Below are 17,920 nucleotides of genomic sequence, written 5' to 3'. Positions count from 1 at the left end.
TAAGGTGTTATTTGATTGTCTTCCTTATGAGTGGCGGTCGAGGATGAGCGATGGTCTTTTCCTACCAATCTATCCCCCTATGAGCATGCGCGTAGTGCCGAGGTTTTTGATGACTTGTAGATTTTTGCAATAAGTATGTGAGTTCTTTATGACTAATGTTGAGTACATGGATTATACGCACTATCACCCTTCCATCCTTGCTAGCCTCTTCGGTACCGTGCATTGCCCTTTCTCACATCGAGAGTTGACGCAAACTTCGCTGGTGCATCCAAATCCCGTGATATAATACGCTCTTTCACACATAAACCTCCTTATATCTTCCTTAAAACAGCCACCATACCTACCTATTATGGCATTTCCATAGCCATTCTGAGATATATTGCCATGCAACTTTCCACCATTCCGTTTATCATGACACATTCATCATTGTCATATTGCTTAGCATGATCATGTAGTTGACATAGTATTTGTGGCAAAGCCACCGTTCATAATTCTCTCATACATGTCACTCTTGGTCCATTGCATATCCCGGTACACCGCCGGAGGCATTCATATAGAGTCATCTTTTGTTCTAGTATCTAGTTGTAATCATTGAGTTGTAAATAAAATAGAAGTGTGATGATCATCATTTTTTAGAGCATTGTCCCAAGTGAGGAATATAAAAAAAAGGCCATTGTAACGCCCTCGATGTGGCTATATCTCCCACGTGTCGAAGCACGACTTAGAGGCATAACCGCATTGAAAGCAATGTCGCAAGTGAGGTAATCTTCACATAACCCATGTAATATATAAGGGAAGAGATCATAGTTAGCTTACAATCGCCACTTCACACAAATACATGAATAAAGCATTACATCACCTAGATACACTCAAGGTCCGAGTACGGAACCAAAATAAAAGAAGACTACCCCAAATGCTACACAGATCCCCGATCGTCCCAACTGGGCTCCACTACTGATCAACTGGAAACGGAACAACAAAATGAACACGAACTCCAACTGATCCCCGGCAAGCTGTCGCATTATGATAAGATGGATAAACTTCAGGGATCTATCAACTGTTTTGCTCGGGGCCTCAGAATTACTCCACATGTGCTCAAAGAGAGTCTCATCCTCCCTGAGTTCCTTCGGAGGCAGCAGAATTACGGTACCTGCCAATGGTTCCCCGATCTTGAGTTTCCCTGATGGTTCCAGTTCGGATACTGCAATCTCTGCTGATGAAACTCAAACTGGTTAGCCTTTTCATGATTTGCTCAGCGGCGACAGAGGTTCACAGATATTGATTCCTTCTTTCTCTTTGAATACGACAGCAGGTGTTCCTTTTAGTCTGTGCACTTATCCCCTGTTATGTTTTAGTAAGTACACTGTATGTTGGAAATTTCCATTACATGAATTGTGAACGAAATGCATGTGTTCGGAACATGATTTCGAATGGTTTGGGCATCATATCGGACGATATGCCTGCAAGTCATGATGGTTGTTATTGAACTTGTTTGTGATACGGATACCACTGCTATGTACTGTTTTCATTGTTGGATTTAGGGTATCATCATTATGCTCTGAAGTATTTTTTTAGTGGTTGCAGTTTGGTTGTAGATTTTGATCTGGAGCTGATGCTACTATGTTGTTTTTGTCCCATTGTCGAGGTGATTGTTCTATAAGCTGCTCCTAATTTTTGTCTACTGTTACTGTTACATTCAGAGAAAAGCAGAAATGCATATTCTTGATTACATGTTTGGTGATCCATCTTCTATATTTCTGAATTTATGTCTGCTGGGTTATCTTGCTGATGCTTGCATGAAAATTGTCTTGTATCAAAAGATTTTAGGCTTGTTTCCTACAATATGTAAATGAACATAATTATGGTAATATTTACTTACAGCTGAGAAGTGAGAACATAGTTTTATAGCATGTTCAATGACAGTAGCTTAGTGCTGGATTTGGAGAAAGGGCGCTATACATTTGGAAGAGATGCCCAACTATTGAACTTAAATTGTCGCTTACAAATACCATGCATCTTCACACCATTGATGAAGTTACTAGTTACTGTGGAGTGAAACTATGGCAGTGTTACTTACCATGACTAGTATTCATGCGCTGGAATATGGACTAGTATTCTGTGTTGTAGTGTTGTTAACTGTTGATTATTATTTTTGTCTTTAAATTCCCCCTCATGGATCAGTCGATCGATGAAAAAATATTTCTCAAGTGGATTTGAACCTTTTTAATGTGCTTTTCCCTCGATGAAAGATTTTAGGCATGTTGTCTGCAATAGGTAAAAAACATTAGTAGTAGTATTTACTTACAGCTGAGAACATAGTATTATATTATGTTCAATGATCAGTAGCTTAGTGCTGGATTTGGAGAAAGGTCGCTATACGCCTATACATTTGGAAGTGATGCCCGACTGTTGAACTTAAATTTGCTTACATAATGCCATGCATCTTCAGACCATTTATGTAGTTACTAGTTACAGTGGAGTGAAACTGTGGCAGTGTTACTTACCATGACTAGTATTCATACACCAGAAATATGAAGTTGTTATCTTAAACTATAACTCCTTGGACTCAAATCTGAACACATTTTTGGGAAATGATGATGATGACTTTTAGTATATTGCGCTTGTTTGTGATACCTGCAGGTTATGATGGTTGTTATTGAACTTGTTTGTGATACGGATACCATTGCTATGTACTGTTTTCACTGCTGGAATTTAGGGTATCATAATTATGCTCTGAAGTATTTTTTTAGTGGTTGCAGTTGTAGATTGTGATCTGGAGCCGATGCTACTATGTTGTTTTTGTACCATTGTTGAGGTGATTGTTCTATAAGCTGCTCCTAATTTTGTCTACTGTTAGAGTTACATTCAGAGAAAAGCAGATATGCATCTTCGTGATTACATGCTGGTGATTCATCTTCTATATTTCTGAATTTTTGTCTGGTGAGTTATCTTGCTGATGTTTGCACCAGATTCATTCATGCTTTGTTGGCATCGTAGGCGTTGTTGAAAACTGAACACTGTCATGCATGAAAATTGTGTTGTATGAAAAGATTTTAGGCATGTTGACTGCAATAGACAAAAGAACATTAGTTATGGTAGTATTTACTTACAGCTGAGAACATAGGAGTATTATATTGTGTTCAGTGATCAGCAACTTAGTGCTGGATTTCGAGAAAGATCGCTATACATTTGGAAGTGATGCCCAACTGTTGAACTTAAACTGTTGCTTACATAATGCCATGCATCTTCGCACCATTGATGTAGTTACTAGTTACAGTGGAGTGGAACTGTGGCAGTGTTACATAGTTAGTACAGTATAAAGTTGGGTCATCTATTTTGGAACGGAGGGAGTAGTACCATGAGTCCATGACTAGTATTCATGGACTGGAATATGGAGTTGTTATCTAAAACTATAACTCCTTGCACTCAAATCTGAACATGTTTTGGAAAATGATGATGGAGACTTTTAGTATAGTGTGCGTGTTTTAGAGTCGTTGAGTCGAAATACGGATTTGGCATGATTTAGAGTCGTTGAGTCGAAATATGGATTTGGCATGATTTAGAGTCGTTGAGTCGAAATACGGATTTGGCATGAGGGAAGCTAGAGGCCAACTCTGCCAGCACAGTGCCTGGATGATGTCGAGCTTGGGATTTTGATCTCATGGCTGTGAAGGAAAGCACGGTTGAATTTATATTCTTTTCAGGGGATTTGTGTCTTCAATGTGAGTTCGATTTGATGATTTGATCACATGCGGTCGCACGTCTGTGCTGCTAGTGTTTTTAACTCCTGATTATTTCTTTTGCCTTCATGTTCCCCCTCATGAATCAGTTGATCAATAATAAATATTTGTTCAATGGAGTTGAACCTTTTTACTGTGCTTTTCCCTCACAAAAAACCTTTTACTTCATGAGAATGGTGCTTTCACTTAAGAAATGAATATTCTTTTGATGATATGTATTGATAAATGGTTCTCAGGACCCATCTGTTAAAAGGATCAAATGGATGCCAATGTTAAGGTATATGTATGAAGAACTAGCGGCTGAAATTTGTTGATGGCAGATGCTAAGGTACAAGGAGATCTAGCTTACACGATGACGTAAGTCGAAACAGTGGTATATTCTCCTTCATGTGAGGTTAAGGGTTTATTTTGACCAAGGAATTTTATTCTCTTGTTTACATCCCCTTTGCCACATATGCCATGTGGTTGGAATTTCTTATCTAATTCGTGAACATGTGTGCTGGAATAGACTAGCCAACAAGGATGTGTTTCGTTCTAATAAAATATCGAGGATATATCTTTAGTTGTGACAACACGATTGAAAATGTTTTCTTGATAAATCCCTCTAGAGATCTTCTATTGTCCTGTAGTAACACATATGAAAGCATGTATTCAATTATGATATGTGACGCTGCATTAAAGTTTCACCAGTCGGAATAGAGTTTTTTGCTAGCCTTCATGCAAAGTTTTTGACCTTTGTTTCATAAATTTTGCCATTGTTTCTGAACCGCTGTTGTGTCCGACATGCTTCCACAATGCTCCAACAGGCATTCCTCTTCCGTTTCGTATCAACCAAACGACGGTAGGATGACCTAAACGAAAAAATGCCTGACCGCTCATAGTACCATGCCCACCCCAATCGCTAGATGTCATGGTACTGAGCGAAATATTCATAACAACGTCCACATCAATGGGATTCATATGCTGATAAACGGCAGCCTGGCTCCACTGTTTAGATGTATTGTCGATCTATTTCGTGACAAGAACAGGGGAGTTGTCCGAATTCCTTATTTTGATTCCAAACGTGTGTTGGTTCCCCATCTAGAGGGCCTGCATGAACAGTCCCCGTTTCAAAACTTCTAGGCCTGCATGAACAACTCACCACACTTGAGATGGTTGGGATCCAAGCTCCGATTCCAGCAAGTCAGAAGATGGGAAGTACTTTGCTTTGAGAATCCACGCACTCAACGATCTCGACTCATGAAGGATCCTCCAACCTTGCTTTTCGAACATGACAAGGTTCAAAATATCCGTATCCCGGAACCACAAACCCCCATGTGTACTTAGGCATGGTCAGATCATTCCAAGACACCCACGTCGTCTTTCTCTTTCCACCTTTACAGCCCCCAAATTTTTTCTTCCAAACCATGGTATTTAGTTGATTGCATAGCCCACGAGGTAGCAAACAACATGACATACAATAAGTCAGGATTGCCGGTGCAATAGACTCTCCTTCCAAGAAGAGGCGATACATCTTTCAATCCAACACTGAACTTTTGGCCAAAGCCTATCCAAATATCCGTTATTTACTCTTCTTCATATTTGACGGCAAGCCAATGTATCGTTTATTCAAGGATTTACTGGGGACAGTAAGAACAAATTTGATAGAATTCCTTCACGACTCCGAGCAGCCCTTATAAAAAAATTACAGAACTTTGACGGGTTAATTTTCTAGTCATAAGCATCACAACACTTTTGCACTGTGTCTCTAATGATTGTACCAGCTTCCTCATCTGCTTTGAACATAAGTAAAGCTATCATCCACAAACAAAGATATGATTAACCGGAAGTGCTGACGGAAAAAAATTGTTTTAGGATACTCTCATCGGTGTTTTTTTTTGTGACATGGATACTCTCATTGTTTTTTTAAGAGTACCCAATGGATGCTCTCATTGGGTGGAATCTGACCGTTGGTTGTAGTAGCTTTGACATGCTCTCGATCCAATTTGCAAAGTGGTCGTGGCCAGGCCCAGATGAAAAGGCCCAGAGAAAAAGAGAAAAAACCCAGAAGAGCAGGAACCCTCTAGAATCCCCAATCCGGCAATTCCCGCACGGCAGCGTTTCCATCCCCCCTTTCTTCTTCTTCCAACGGCCGAAAGGGTCGTTTCGCAAGTTCTTGAGCCGAGCGGGTCGAGTCCGCGGCCAGAGAGACCAACGGAAATCAAAGAACAGGTGAGTCCGCTCGCACCCGCCATTCCCGACTCGATTGCGGCTTCACGTACTGGGGTTCCAAGTTCCAACTATCCCTCGCTTGCTCATCCGGATCTGGGGAATTTTTGCAGGTTCGCGAACCCCTCCGACATCGCCCCCTCCCGTCCCGTCCCATGGCGACGGGGGAGACCGAGCGAGGCTCCTCCGACGGCCTCCCCGAGGACATGATCCCGGAGATCCTCGCCCGCCTGCCGCCCAAGCACCTCCTCCGCTCCCGCGCCGCCTGCAAGGCCTGGCGCGACCTCGCCACCGACCCCGCCTTCATCCGCAGGCACCACTCCTTCCAGCCACGGCAGGCCCTCGTCTTCACCTACGGCGTCGGCGGCTGCCTCCAGGCCGTCGACCTCGCCACCAACAAGCGCCGGACGGTCCTGCGGGTCATCCAGAGGGTGCCCCCGCCCCGCCCCTTCGCCGACGGCGCACTCATGGTCCACGGCTCGTGCGACGGCCTGCTCCTCCTCAGCTTCCACAGGTCCTTCTTCGTCTGCAACCCTGCCACGCGCCAAGGCGCCCGCCTGCCGCTGCTGCTTCAGGATGGCCGAGATGTCCTGGGGTTCTACCAGCACGCCGCTTCCGGGGAGTACCGGGTGCTGTACCACGAGGCTGGGGGCCTGGGCCTCCAGATGTCGCACACCTACTACGTCCTCACGGTGGGATCCCCGCAGGCCAGGAGCATCGACCTTCGCACGTCGTCGGCTGAAGTGGGCGCCGGGCTGATGGGAGGGCTGGAGCGCTCTTGCACATCGCCGCCCGTCCTTCTCCATGGCAGCCTGCACTGGTCGCCGCAACTGAGCCAAGGGGGCCACATACTGGTGTTCGACCAGGCTGCTGAGTCATTCAGGCGGATCTCTCCTCCCGCGCAGGCGATGCTGACCAAGGACGACCACACGCAGCTGTTTGAGATGGAGGGCAAGCTTGTCATGTTCTGCTCGCCCCAATTCGCAAAGAACTTGGCGGTTTGGTTCATGGATGACTACAAGGAGATGCGCTGGGTCTGGAAGTACTGGGTTAAGCTGTCCTTCAAGCTTGCTTATCAACCTATACCGTTGCCACCTTGTCCGATTGTCCTGTACCAGGAGGGGGATATGCTGGTGCCGGAGGAAGTCTCTGACAAGGTGTTGCATTGTGATAAGACGGGTAAATCGCTGGGGCCTGTTGACTGCTCTGCTGGGGGCACCAGAGTTACTCCACATATGCTCAAAGAAAGCCTTGTCCTCCATGACTTCCTTCAGATGCAGCGGAATGATGGTGCCTGTGAATGGTTCTCCGAGGTCGAGTTCGCTGATGGCTCGGATACTGCAATCGCTGGTGATGAAACCCAAACTGATTAGCTTCTTCTGATCAGTTTGACCTATTTGAACAGTTTGCCCCATTCATGATTCGCGCAGCGGTTACAGAGGTTCACAGATATTGATTCCTTCTTTCTCTTTTAATACGACAGCAGGGGTTTCTTGTAGTCTGTGCAATTATATCGTGTTATGTCTCAGTACAATGTATGTTGGATATTGCATGTTTTCCATAACATGGATTTTGAACGAATTGGATGTGTTCTGAACATGATTTCGAATGGCTTGGGCATCATATCGGATGATATACCTGCATGTCATGATTGTTGTTATCGAACTTGTTTGTGATACGGATACCGTTGCTATGTACTGTTTTCACTGCTGGAATTTAGGGTATCATAATTATGCTCTGAAGTATTTTTTTAGTGGTTGCAGTTGTAGATTTTGATCTGGAGCCGATGCTACTATGTTGTTTTTGTACTATTGTTGAGGTGATTGTTCTATAAGCTGCTCCTAATTGTGTCTACCGTTAGTGTTACATTCGGAGAAAAGCATATATGCACCTTGTTGATTAAATGGTGGTTATTCATCTTCTATATTTTTGAATTTTTGTCTGGTGAGTTATCTTGCTGATGTTTGCACCAGATTCATTCATGCTTTGTTGGCATCGTAGGCATTGTTGAAAACTGAACACTGTCATGCATGAAAATTGTGTTGTATGAAAAGATTTTAGGCATGTTGACTGCAATAGACAAAAGAACATTAGTTATGGTACTCCCTCCGTCCGGAAATACTTGTCATCAAAATGGATAAACGGAGATGTATCTAGACATATTTTAGTTCTAGATACATCCCTATTTATACATTTTGATGACAAGTATTTTCGGACGGAGGGAGTAGTATTTACTTACAGCTGAGAACATAGGAGTATTATATTGTGTTCAATGATCAGTAGCTTAGTGCTGGATTTGGAGAAAGATCGCTATACATTTGGAAGTGATGCCCAACTGTTGAACTTAAACTGTTGCTTACATAATGCCGTGCATCTTCGCACCATTGATGTAGTTACTAGTTACAGTGGAGTAGAACTGTGGCAGTGTTACATACCATGAGTCCATGACTAGTATTCATGAACTGGAATATGGGGTTGTTATCTTAAACTATAACTCCTTGGACTCAAATCTTAACACATTTTTGGGAAATGATGATGGTGAGTTCTATTATGCTTCAGTACACTATATGTTGGAAATTACAAAATTTCCATTGCATGAATTGTGAACGAATTGCATGTGGTCTGGACATGGTTTCGAAAGGCTTGTGCATCATATTGGATGGTTGCAGGCCATGATGGCTTTTATTGAACTTGTTTCTGGTATGAAAAGATTTTAGGCATGTTGACTGCAATATCCAAAAGAACATTAGTTATGGTAGTATTTACTTACAGCTGAGAACATAGTAAGTATTATATAATCATTATTGCTATGTACTGTTTTCGTTGCCGGAATTTAGGGTATCATCATTATGCTCTGAAGAAAAAAAAAACAGTCGTGCAGTTTTAGATTGTGATCTGGAGCTGATGCTACTATGTTGTTTTTGTCTCATTGTTGAGGTGATTGTCCTATAAGCTGCTCCTAATTTTGTGTACCGTTAGTGTTATATGCAGAGAAAGGCATATACGCTCCTTCTTGACCACATGTTGGTGATTCATCTTCTATAGTTTTGATTTTTTTTTGTATGCCGAGTTATCTTGCTGATGTTTGCACCAGATTCATTCATGCATTGTTGGCATCATAGGCATTGTTGAAAACTGAACACTGGCATGCATGAAAGTTGTCTTGTATGAAAAGATTTCAGGTATGTTGACTGCAGTTTGCAAAAGAACAATAGTAATGGTAGTATCTACTTACAGCTGAGAACATAGTACTCCCTCTGTATCAAAATATAAGACGTTTTTTGATACAAAGAGAGTATCAAAAAACGTTTTATATTTTGATACAAAGGGAGTATTATATTGTGTTCAATGATCAGTAGCTTAGTGCTGGATTTGGAGAAATGCCGCTATGCATTTGGAAGTGATGCCCTAACTGTTGAACTTAACTTGTTGCTTCCATAATGCCATGCATCTTCACACCATTGATGTACTCCGTAGTTACTAGTTACAGTGGAGTGAAATTGTGGCAGTGTTACTTACCATGACTAGTATTCATGCACTGGAATATCGAGTTGTTATCTTAAATTGTAACTCCTTGGACTCAAATCTGAACACATTTTCGGATATGTTGATGGAGACTATTAGTATATTGCGTGTGTTTCAGAGTCGTTTGAGTCAAAATACGAATTTGGCATGAGGGAAGCTAGAGGCCAACTCTGCCAGCACAGTGCCTGGACGATGTCGAGCTTTGGATTTTGATCTCATGGCTGTGAAGGAAAGCATGGTTGAATTTTTGTTCTTTTCAGAGGATTTTTGTCTGTAATGTGAGTTTGATTTGATGATTTGATCACATGCCGTAGCTTGTCTGTGCTGCTAGTGTTTTTAACTCTTGATTATTTTTTTGGTCTTCATGTTTTCCATGATGGATCAGTTGATCAATAAAAATATATTTCTACAATGGATTTAAACTTTCTTACTATGCTTTTTTCCCTTGCAAAAACTTTGTACTTCATGAGAATGGTGCTTTCACTTAAGAAATGAATATTCTTTTGCAATATGTAATGATATAAACGGTTGTGAGGGTCCATTTGTTAGAAAGATCAAATGGATGGCCGATGTTAAGGTACATGTATGAAGATCTTGCGGCTGAAATCTGTCGATGGCCTATGCTAAAGTACACGATGTCTATTGAGAACCGAAACAGTGGTACATTCTCCTTCCTGTGAGGTTAAGGGTTTTTCCTAACCAAGGGATTTCTTAACCGAAATAGTGGTAGGATTATTTTTTCTAATTCGTGAACATGTGTGTTGAAATAGATGAAACCAACAAGGATATGTTTAGTTCTAATAAAACAGTGACCATATATATATTTGAAAATGCTAAAAAACTGACGTTAGACTTTTGAGCATGGCAAACAAAATGTTTTTTATGATAAATTATGTGTCGCGAGCATTTTTAAGCATGGAAACTCAAACGTTTTTTAGGCGGATTACACTCAATTTGCCATAAAAAATGTTTGATTTGCCATGCTTAATAAGCTGACGTCCTTCATCCGTGCTTCGACGGTGCTTCGGTGGGCTGGCTTGGTGATTTAGCATGACTTAATTTCCATGCCAAAAGCTTATACGCCTAAATAATCCGAAGGAGGAGTACATTTCCCCTTTCCCTTTATATATTGACGGTTGTTGTGTGTTTGGATTGTGTCCTCGTTGAAAAATGCCTGGCCTGGAGCGTGCCTGAAAAGTGCCTGGCTTGTGTTTGGTTGCTACCCTGGAGAATTGTCTTTTTTAGGAAATTCGCTAGGTTGCTTAAGAAAACAAAGAACTACTCTCCCCACAGCTCCCATCCCTCGTTCCACCGGCCCCGACCTCGACCTCGACCACACTCTTCTGCTTCCCCAGGTCTTCCAATCCACCAGCCTCTCCGCCGCGAAACCCTAGCCCCCCTGAGCCACCCCCCGTCGAGGCCGCTGGCGGATGGCGAAGGCGTGACCGGCGCGGACAGCACCCCGTTCCCGCCCTCAGCCCCGCATCTGATGTTCCTCTCCCGCATCGTCCTGCGCGACCTGGACTCCATCGACTCCCCCGCCTCCATGGCGACCTCCAAGAAGGTGGTGACGCGCGACGAGTGGGAGCGCAAGCTCCGCGACGTCAAGATCCGCAAGGAGGACATGAACCGCCTCGTCATGAACTTCCTCGTCACCGAGGGCTTCGTCGACGCCGCCGACAAGTTCCGCGTCGAGTCCGGCACCCAACGTACCGTCCCACGAGTCGAGAATCATTCATCTCTCGTGATGCTCGGGGTATGTGGACACTGAATCGGCGTTTCTGCGGTTTTGTTTGCAGCGGACATCGACCTGGCCACCATCACGGATCGGATGGAGGTGAAAAAGGCGGTTCAGTCAGGGAATGTCCAGGAGGCAATCGAGAAGATCAACGATCTTAACCCCACGGTTCGGTTCTGTCGCCTCGCAATTTTAGTTTGGATTTGGAAATTGGACTGTCAGGAAAGTTAGGATGGATGAGGACGATAATGGTCCTGCTGTCCTGATATTTCGCTGTATATATGAGGACCTTGTGGTAGCTGACAATGCGAACAATATGGAAATATGCCAGGCAATTTGAATTAACTAATATATTTTGAACTAGAAACTTATTGCTCTTCAGATTACCAGTCTTTGTTTGGATTTTTGGATACAACTAATTGTACAAAGAAGAGAAGGGAGCTTCCAACTGAACGGATTGCACAATTTTCTCATATAACCCTAAAACTGTATGTCAGTTTCATGGTTGGAACTTAGAACCTGGTACTTTAACAACAACAACAACAACAACAACAACAAAGCCTTTAGTCCCAAACAAGTCGGGGTAGGCTAGAGGTGAAACCCACAAGATCTCGCAACCAACTCATGGCTCCGGCACATGGATATCAAGCTTCCACGCACCCCTGTCCATAGCTAGCTCTTTGGTGATACTCCAATCCTTTAGGTCTCTCTTAACGGACTCCTCCCATGTCAAATTCGGTCTACCCCGCCCCCTCTTGACACTTTCCGCACGTTTTAGCCGTCCGCTATGCATTGGAGCTTCTGGAGGCCTGCGCTGAATATGCCCAAACCATCTCAGACGATGTTGGACAAGCTTCTCTTCAATTGGTGCTACCCCAACTCTATCTCGTATATCATCATTCCGGACTCGATCCTTCCTCGTGTGGCCACACATCCATCTCAACATACACATCTCCGCCACACCTAACTGTTAAACATGTTGCCTTTTAGTCGGCTAACACTCAGCGCCAACATTGCGGGTCGAACCGCTGTCCTGTAGAAGTTGCCTTTTAGCTTTTGTGGCACTCTCTTGCCACAGAGAATGCCAGAAGCTTGGCGCCACTTCATCCATCCGGCTTTGATTCGATAGTTGACATCTTCATCAATACCCCCATCCTCCTGCAGCATTGACCCCAAATATCAAAAGGTGTCCTTCCGAGGTACCATCTGGCCATTAAGGCTAACCTCCTCCTCCTCACACCTACTAGTACTGAAACCGCACATCATGTACTTGGTTTTAGTTCTACTAAGCCTAAACCCTTTCAATTCCAAGGTTTGTCTCAATAACTCTAACTTCCTATTTACCCCCGTCCGACTATCGTCAACTAGCACCATATCATCCGCAAAGAGCATACACCATGGGATATCTCCTTGTATATCCCTTGTGACCTCATCCATCACCAATGCAAAAAGATAAGGGCTCAAAGCCGACCCCTGATGCAGTCCTATCTTAATCGGGAAGTCATCAGTGTCGACATCATTTGTTCGAACACTTGTCACAACATTATCGTACATGTCCTTATGAGAGTAATGTACTTTGCTAGGACTTTGTGTTTCTCCAAGGCCCACCACATGACATTCCGCGGTATCTTATCATAGGCCTTCTCCAAGTCAATGAACACCATATGCAAGTCCTTCTTTTGCTCCCTATATCTCTCCATAAGTAGTCGTACCAAGAAAATGGCTTCCATGGTCGACCTCCCAGGCATGAAACCAAATTGATTTTTGGTCACGGTTGTCATTCTTCTTAAGCGGTGCTCAATGACTCTCTCCCATAGCTTCATTGTATGGCTCATCAGCTTAATTCCATGGTAATTAGTACAACTCTGAACATCCTCCTTGTTCTTGAAGATTGGTACTAATATACTCCGTCTCCATTCTTCTGGCATCTTGTTTGCCCGAAAAATGAGGTTGAAAAGCTTGGTTAGCCATAGTATCGCTATGTCCCCAAGACCTTTCCACACCTCAATGGGGATACAATCAGGGCCCATCGCCTTGCCTCCTGTCATCCTTTTTAAAGCCTCCTTGACCTTAGACTCCTGGATTCGCCGCACAAAACACATGCTGGTCTCATCAAAGGAGTCGTCCAGTTCAATGGTAGAACTCTCATTCTCCCCATTGAACAACTTGTCAAAGTACTCCCGCCATCTATGCTTAATCTCCTCGTCCTTCACCAAGAGTTGGCCTGCTTCGTCCTTGATGCATTTGACTTGGCCAATATCCCTCGTCTTCCTCTCTCGGATCTTGGCCATCTTATAGATGTCCCTTTCGCCTTCCTTCGTGCCTAACCGTTGTAGAGGTCCTCATATGCCCGACCCCTTGCTTCACTAACAGCTCGCTTTGCGGCCTTCTTTGCCATCTTGTACTTCTCTATGTTGTCTGCACTCCTATCCAAGTATAGGCGTCTGAAGCAATCTTTCTTCTCTTTAATCGCCTTGTGGACATCATCATTCCACCACCAAGTATCCTTATCTTCGCTTCTCCTTCCCCTGGACACTCCAAACTCCTCCGAGGCCACCTTACGAATGCAAGTCGCCATCTTCATCCACACATTGTCTGCATCGCCTCCTTCCTCTCAAGGGCCCTCCTTAATGACCCTCTCCTTGAACGCCTGAGCTCCCCCCCCCCCCCCCCCCCCCCCCCCCCCCCCCCCCCCCTGACCCCCCGACCCCCCCCCCCCCCCCCCCCTTGAGCTTCCACCACTTCGTTCTAGCGACTTTGGCACGCTTATCCCGCTGGACACGAATCCGAAAGCGGAAGTCAGCAACCACCAACTTATGCTGGGGTACAACACTCTCTCCAGGTATCACCTTACAGTCTAGGCACACACGCCTATTTTCTCTTCTCGAGAGGATGAAATCAATCTGGCTAGAGTGTTGGCCACTACTAAAAGTCACCAGATGTGATTCTCTCTTTCTAAAGGGGGTGTTAGCTACAATCATGTCGTAGGCTAGAGCAAAGCTTAAGGCATCTTCTCCTTCTTGAGAGGATGAAATCAATCTGGCTAGAGTGTTGGCCACTACTAAAAGTCACTAGATGTGATTCTCTCTTTCTAAAGAGGGTGTTAGCTACAATCATGTCGTAGGCTAGAGCAAAGCTTAGAACCTGGTACTTTAAGCAGAACAATTGCAATCAGACTAGCATATGGCATGGCATTGATTAGTTGTAAACTTTGGGTTCACCATTGTTTAACCCAATTCTGGTGATTGATGAGGTGGCAGCTGATTTCTCATCTTCTCATAAATACCCTGTAGTACAGTGGAGCAGAGTGTTAACCCAATAATGTGTGAGTTATGAGGTTTCTCTTTGAACCATGTTTGTTTTTCTCATTAGAAGTTAGCTCTTTTGTACCAGAAATTAAATCTTTGGTTGGTAGCTAGAAGACCACTCCTGCTCTGTTTTTTTTTATCCAATAGGATGCTATCTTGTGTATACTTCTGAGGGAAGTTCTGTGGTAATATAAAACCGGTGTAGGTTTTTTTTTGAGAAAACCCAAATGGCCTTTGCGTTTCATTGCATTGGAAAGAAAGGGAATTTACATCCTCCTAGGAGGCAGGTTTACACAGTTGTCAGATGATCAGTGGACATCCCAGGATGATGGCAAAACGACCCTGAGCCCTTGAGCCCCGGCCTTTGCCCAACATCGGGCCTCGTCCTTGATCCTGTCGACAAGCTCATTGAGCGATGGGCTCACATGGTCAAAAACGCACGCGTTCCTATGCTTCCAGATCATCCACGGCACCAAAAGCGCCATGGATTTCAGCGCCTTGCGGAGCGCTGGCGGTGTAGGGTTTTTATTGTGCATTTTTCACAATTGGGTGTGGCCGCACCCATGTGTATATTTTGAAGTGATTACTCTATAAAGCTTGCCTTAATTAGATTTTGACTTCTTGTCCTGGTTTCAATTTTGATATGCAGATTCTGGATACAAATCCCGAATTATACTTCCATCTCCAGCAGCAAAAATTAATAGAGTTGATTCGTGCGGGGAAGATAAATGAAGCTTTGGAGTTTGCTCAAGAAGAACTTGCACCAAGAGGCGAAGAAAATGTGAGTTGTAGTGTCTCTATTACTTTAGTTAGGACTCAAGAGTTCAAACCAATCTATATTAATCACTACGCACTAATATTTCTTGGCAATACCACTGATATTAAGACCATGTCGTGACATTATTTTTCGTTATTGAAATGTTGCAGCAAACCTTTCTGGAGGAAATAGAGAAAACTGTAGCACTGTTGGTTTTTGAAGATGTAAAAAATTGCCCATATGGTGAACTGTTGGACGTTTCTCAACGCTTAAAGACGGCAAGTGAAGTTAACGCTGCCATTCTCACAAGCCAAAGTCACGAGAAAGGTCAGTAGCATGAGGATGTGAATGTTGTGTACTTGTGATGCCTAATATTTATCCGTTTGTCTATTTCATGATTTAGTGAGACTGAGGTGTACCTGCATCCATGTGACATATGAACAACTGATATCAAATATCTTATTTTAGAATATGCTGCCTTTTGGTAAAAGAATCTGAAACTAACAAATTGTCAGATGCTTGGGAATTAGGAGCGTTGGGAGTTGATCGTAGGTTGTAGCTGTGCTCTACGGGAGGACGAGGCTTGAAGCCTCGTCGCCCCGTGGCAGGGAAGAGGAGAGGCGCACAAGGCGCAGGGTAACCAAGTTGTGTTTTTTCTTGCTTGATTCGTTCCTCCACAGGGAGGCAATATAAATAGTCAAGTTACATGACGACTCCTAGTAGAAATAGAAACAGACTCCTACTTGTTTTAGGAACAGTAGGGAAAACCTTCTTTGGGACAAAAAACCCTTCCGTTTCCAAACCTGATACTGATTGATACTAATTTGGACACCCCCTGTCCGCTGGCCTCCTCTCTCTGGTTGTACGTCTCCTATACGTACGCCCCCACATGACATCTCCCCCTCCATTCTGAAACAGCTCGTCCTCGAGCTGGAAGCTTGGATAGCGTTCTTTGAAGGCTGGAACATCCTCCCATGAAGCATCAGACGCCGGTTGGCCCTCCCAATGGATGAGAACCTGTTGCATACCCCTGAACAGTCGTGCACGCAGCGCCTTGGTAGGTGTTGGCTGAACACGGCCTTGGAAGATGGCTGGCAGCACCGGTGGAGCATCTGGAGGAGGGCCTTGGTATTTCTTCAGAACACCCACATGGAAAACATCATGGATGCGGGCGCGGGGTGGAAGCTCCAAACGGTAGGCAACGGAATCAATTTTGGCGAGGACTTTGTAGGGACCAAAGTACTTAGGTGCGAGCTTTCCCTTGGCAGCAGATCCAAGGAACGCTGCTGGACGGCGCTGCAAACGCAACCAAGCCCATTCGCCGACCTCAAACGAAAGTTCCCGATGCTTGCCATCATAGTAATGCTTGTAATGTTGCACAGCCGTCAGATGCCAAATTGTCAGATGCTTGGGAATTAGGAGCGTTGGGAGTTGATCGTAGGTTGTAGCTGTGCTCTACGGGAGGACGAGGCTTGAAGCCTCGTCGCCCCGTGGCAGGGAAGAGGAGAGGCGCACAAGGCGCAGGGTAACCAAGTTGTGTTTTTTCTTGCTTGATTCGTTCCTCCACAGGGAGGCAATATAAATAGTCAAGTTACATGACGACTCCTAGTAGAAATAGAAACAGACTCCTACTTGTTTTAGGAACAGTAGGGAAAACCTTCTTCGGGACAAAAAACCCTTCCGTTTCCAAACCTGATACTAATTGATACTAATTTGGACACCCCCTGTCCGCTGGCCTCCTCTCTCTGGTTGTACGTCTCCTATACGTACGCCCCCACATGACACAAGTGTATACCCTATCTAGAACAATGGATAGAAACATGATGCATTTATTCTCATTTTGTACCTCAAAGCAAAGCTAATACTGAATTTTGCCAGAATGTCACATAACTACATATAAATATAAGCAGACATGGCCATGCTCAATACTGGTAACGCTTAAGCTGATCATATGTGATTGGTGATATAAGTAAGAAATACTGATAAGCATGAGTCAAATTATTGCATAGGGCTGCTGCTTGATAATCATTTTGAGAATGTGCCATTGAAAAAAACATGAATTTCAAGGTTAACAGAATGAAAGTTTTGCCTTTTGTGTCTGCTCTTTCAAACTTGCTTCAATCGAAAGTCCTTGATCCTTATGTTTGTTGCATATAACAGATCCAAAGCTCCCCAGTCTGTTGAAGATGTTGATTTGGACTCAAAACCAGCTGAACGAAAAGGCGGCATATCCTCGAATCAACAACTTATCCACCGCCGCACTGGAAGATCCAGCAATATGAGCTGCTGTCCAAAGTGTTGGAGTGTTGACTATGGAGCTTAGGCACCAGCAGCAGCCATGTCTGCATGTACACTATCTGTCGTAGGTCTGTTGTTCGTTTCATCAATGTTCTAGCTTAATGCAAAAAAAAAACACCAGATAGATGATCCTGCTCTCTCCTGTTGTATAGGTTGTTCTTGTCATTTTTTTTGAAAACAGAGATAAATGTTGCATTTGATTGTTGTTTACAAACTATGTGTTGTTGAATTATTGGCGATAATGTGTTGCACACCATTCATGTGTTCTGCTGGAATGATCCAAAGCAAGGCATCAAGTTCAGCTTGCCTACTGTACAGAAGAATGCTAGTGTTATTAATTTTACTG

General features: G+C 43.9%; 2 protein-coding genes across 2 annotated transcripts; both read left to right on the top strand.

Annotated features, from left to right (window-relative positions):
- The first annotated feature begins 5,790 nt into the window (after positions 1–5,790).
- LOC125552392 (F-box/LRR-repeat protein At2g43260-like) lies at positions 5,791–7,529 on the top strand. Its single transcript, XM_048715929.1, has 2 exons — positions 5,791–5,951; positions 6,062–7,529. Exon 2 carries the CDS (start codon positions 6,104–6,106, stop codon positions 7,319–7,321), a length of 1,218 nt encoding a protein of 405 aa, XP_048571886.1. The 5' UTR covers positions 5,791–5,951; positions 6,062–6,103; the 3' UTR covers positions 7,322–7,529.
- A 3,213-nt stretch (positions 7,530–10,742) lies between these two features.
- On the top strand, positions 10,743–17,830 carry LOC125552393 (protein GID8 homolog). The gene is made up of 5 exons (XM_048715930.1): positions 10,743–11,182; positions 11,273–11,379; positions 15,169–15,300; positions 15,447–15,603; positions 17,437–17,830. The coding sequence occupies exons 1-5, from the start codon at positions 10,963–10,965 to the stop codon at positions 17,556–17,558; spliced, it is 738 nt and encodes a 245-aa protein (XP_048571887.1). The 5' UTR covers positions 10,743–10,962; the 3' UTR covers positions 17,559–17,830.
- Positions 17,831–17,920: the final 90 nt, after the last annotated feature.

This window comes from Triticum urartu, chromosome 4, assembly GCF_003073215.2.
Source record: "Triticum urartu cultivar G1812 chromosome 4, Tu2.1, whole genome shotgun sequence".
In the NCBI taxonomy this organism is placed as follows: Eukaryota; Viridiplantae; Streptophyta; class Magnoliopsida; order Poales; family Poaceae; genus Triticum; species Triticum urartu.
This window is presented reverse-complemented; position numbering and strand designations above follow the sequence as displayed.

What these genes read in the sequence shown, in the direction of transcription:
- LOC125552392 (XM_048715929.1), top strand. Translation starts at nt 6,104, where the DNA reads ATGGCGACGGGGGAGACCGAGCGAGGCTCCTCCGACGGCCTCCCCGAG.
- LOC125552393 (XM_048715930.1), top strand. Translation starts at nt 10,963, where the DNA reads ATGTTCCTCTCCCGCATCGTCCTGCGCGACCTGGACTCCATCGACTCC. An exon ending in CGTCGAGTCCGGCACCCAAC is followed by an intron (nt 11,183 to 11,272) that starts GTACCGTCCCAC and finishes TTTTGTTTGCAG; the next exon opens with CGGACATCGACCTGGCCACC. An exon ending in AAGCCAAAGTCACGAGAAAG is followed by an intron (nt 15,604 to 17,436) that starts GTCAGTAGCATG and finishes TGCATATAACAG; the next exon opens with ATCCAAAGCTCCCCAGTCTG.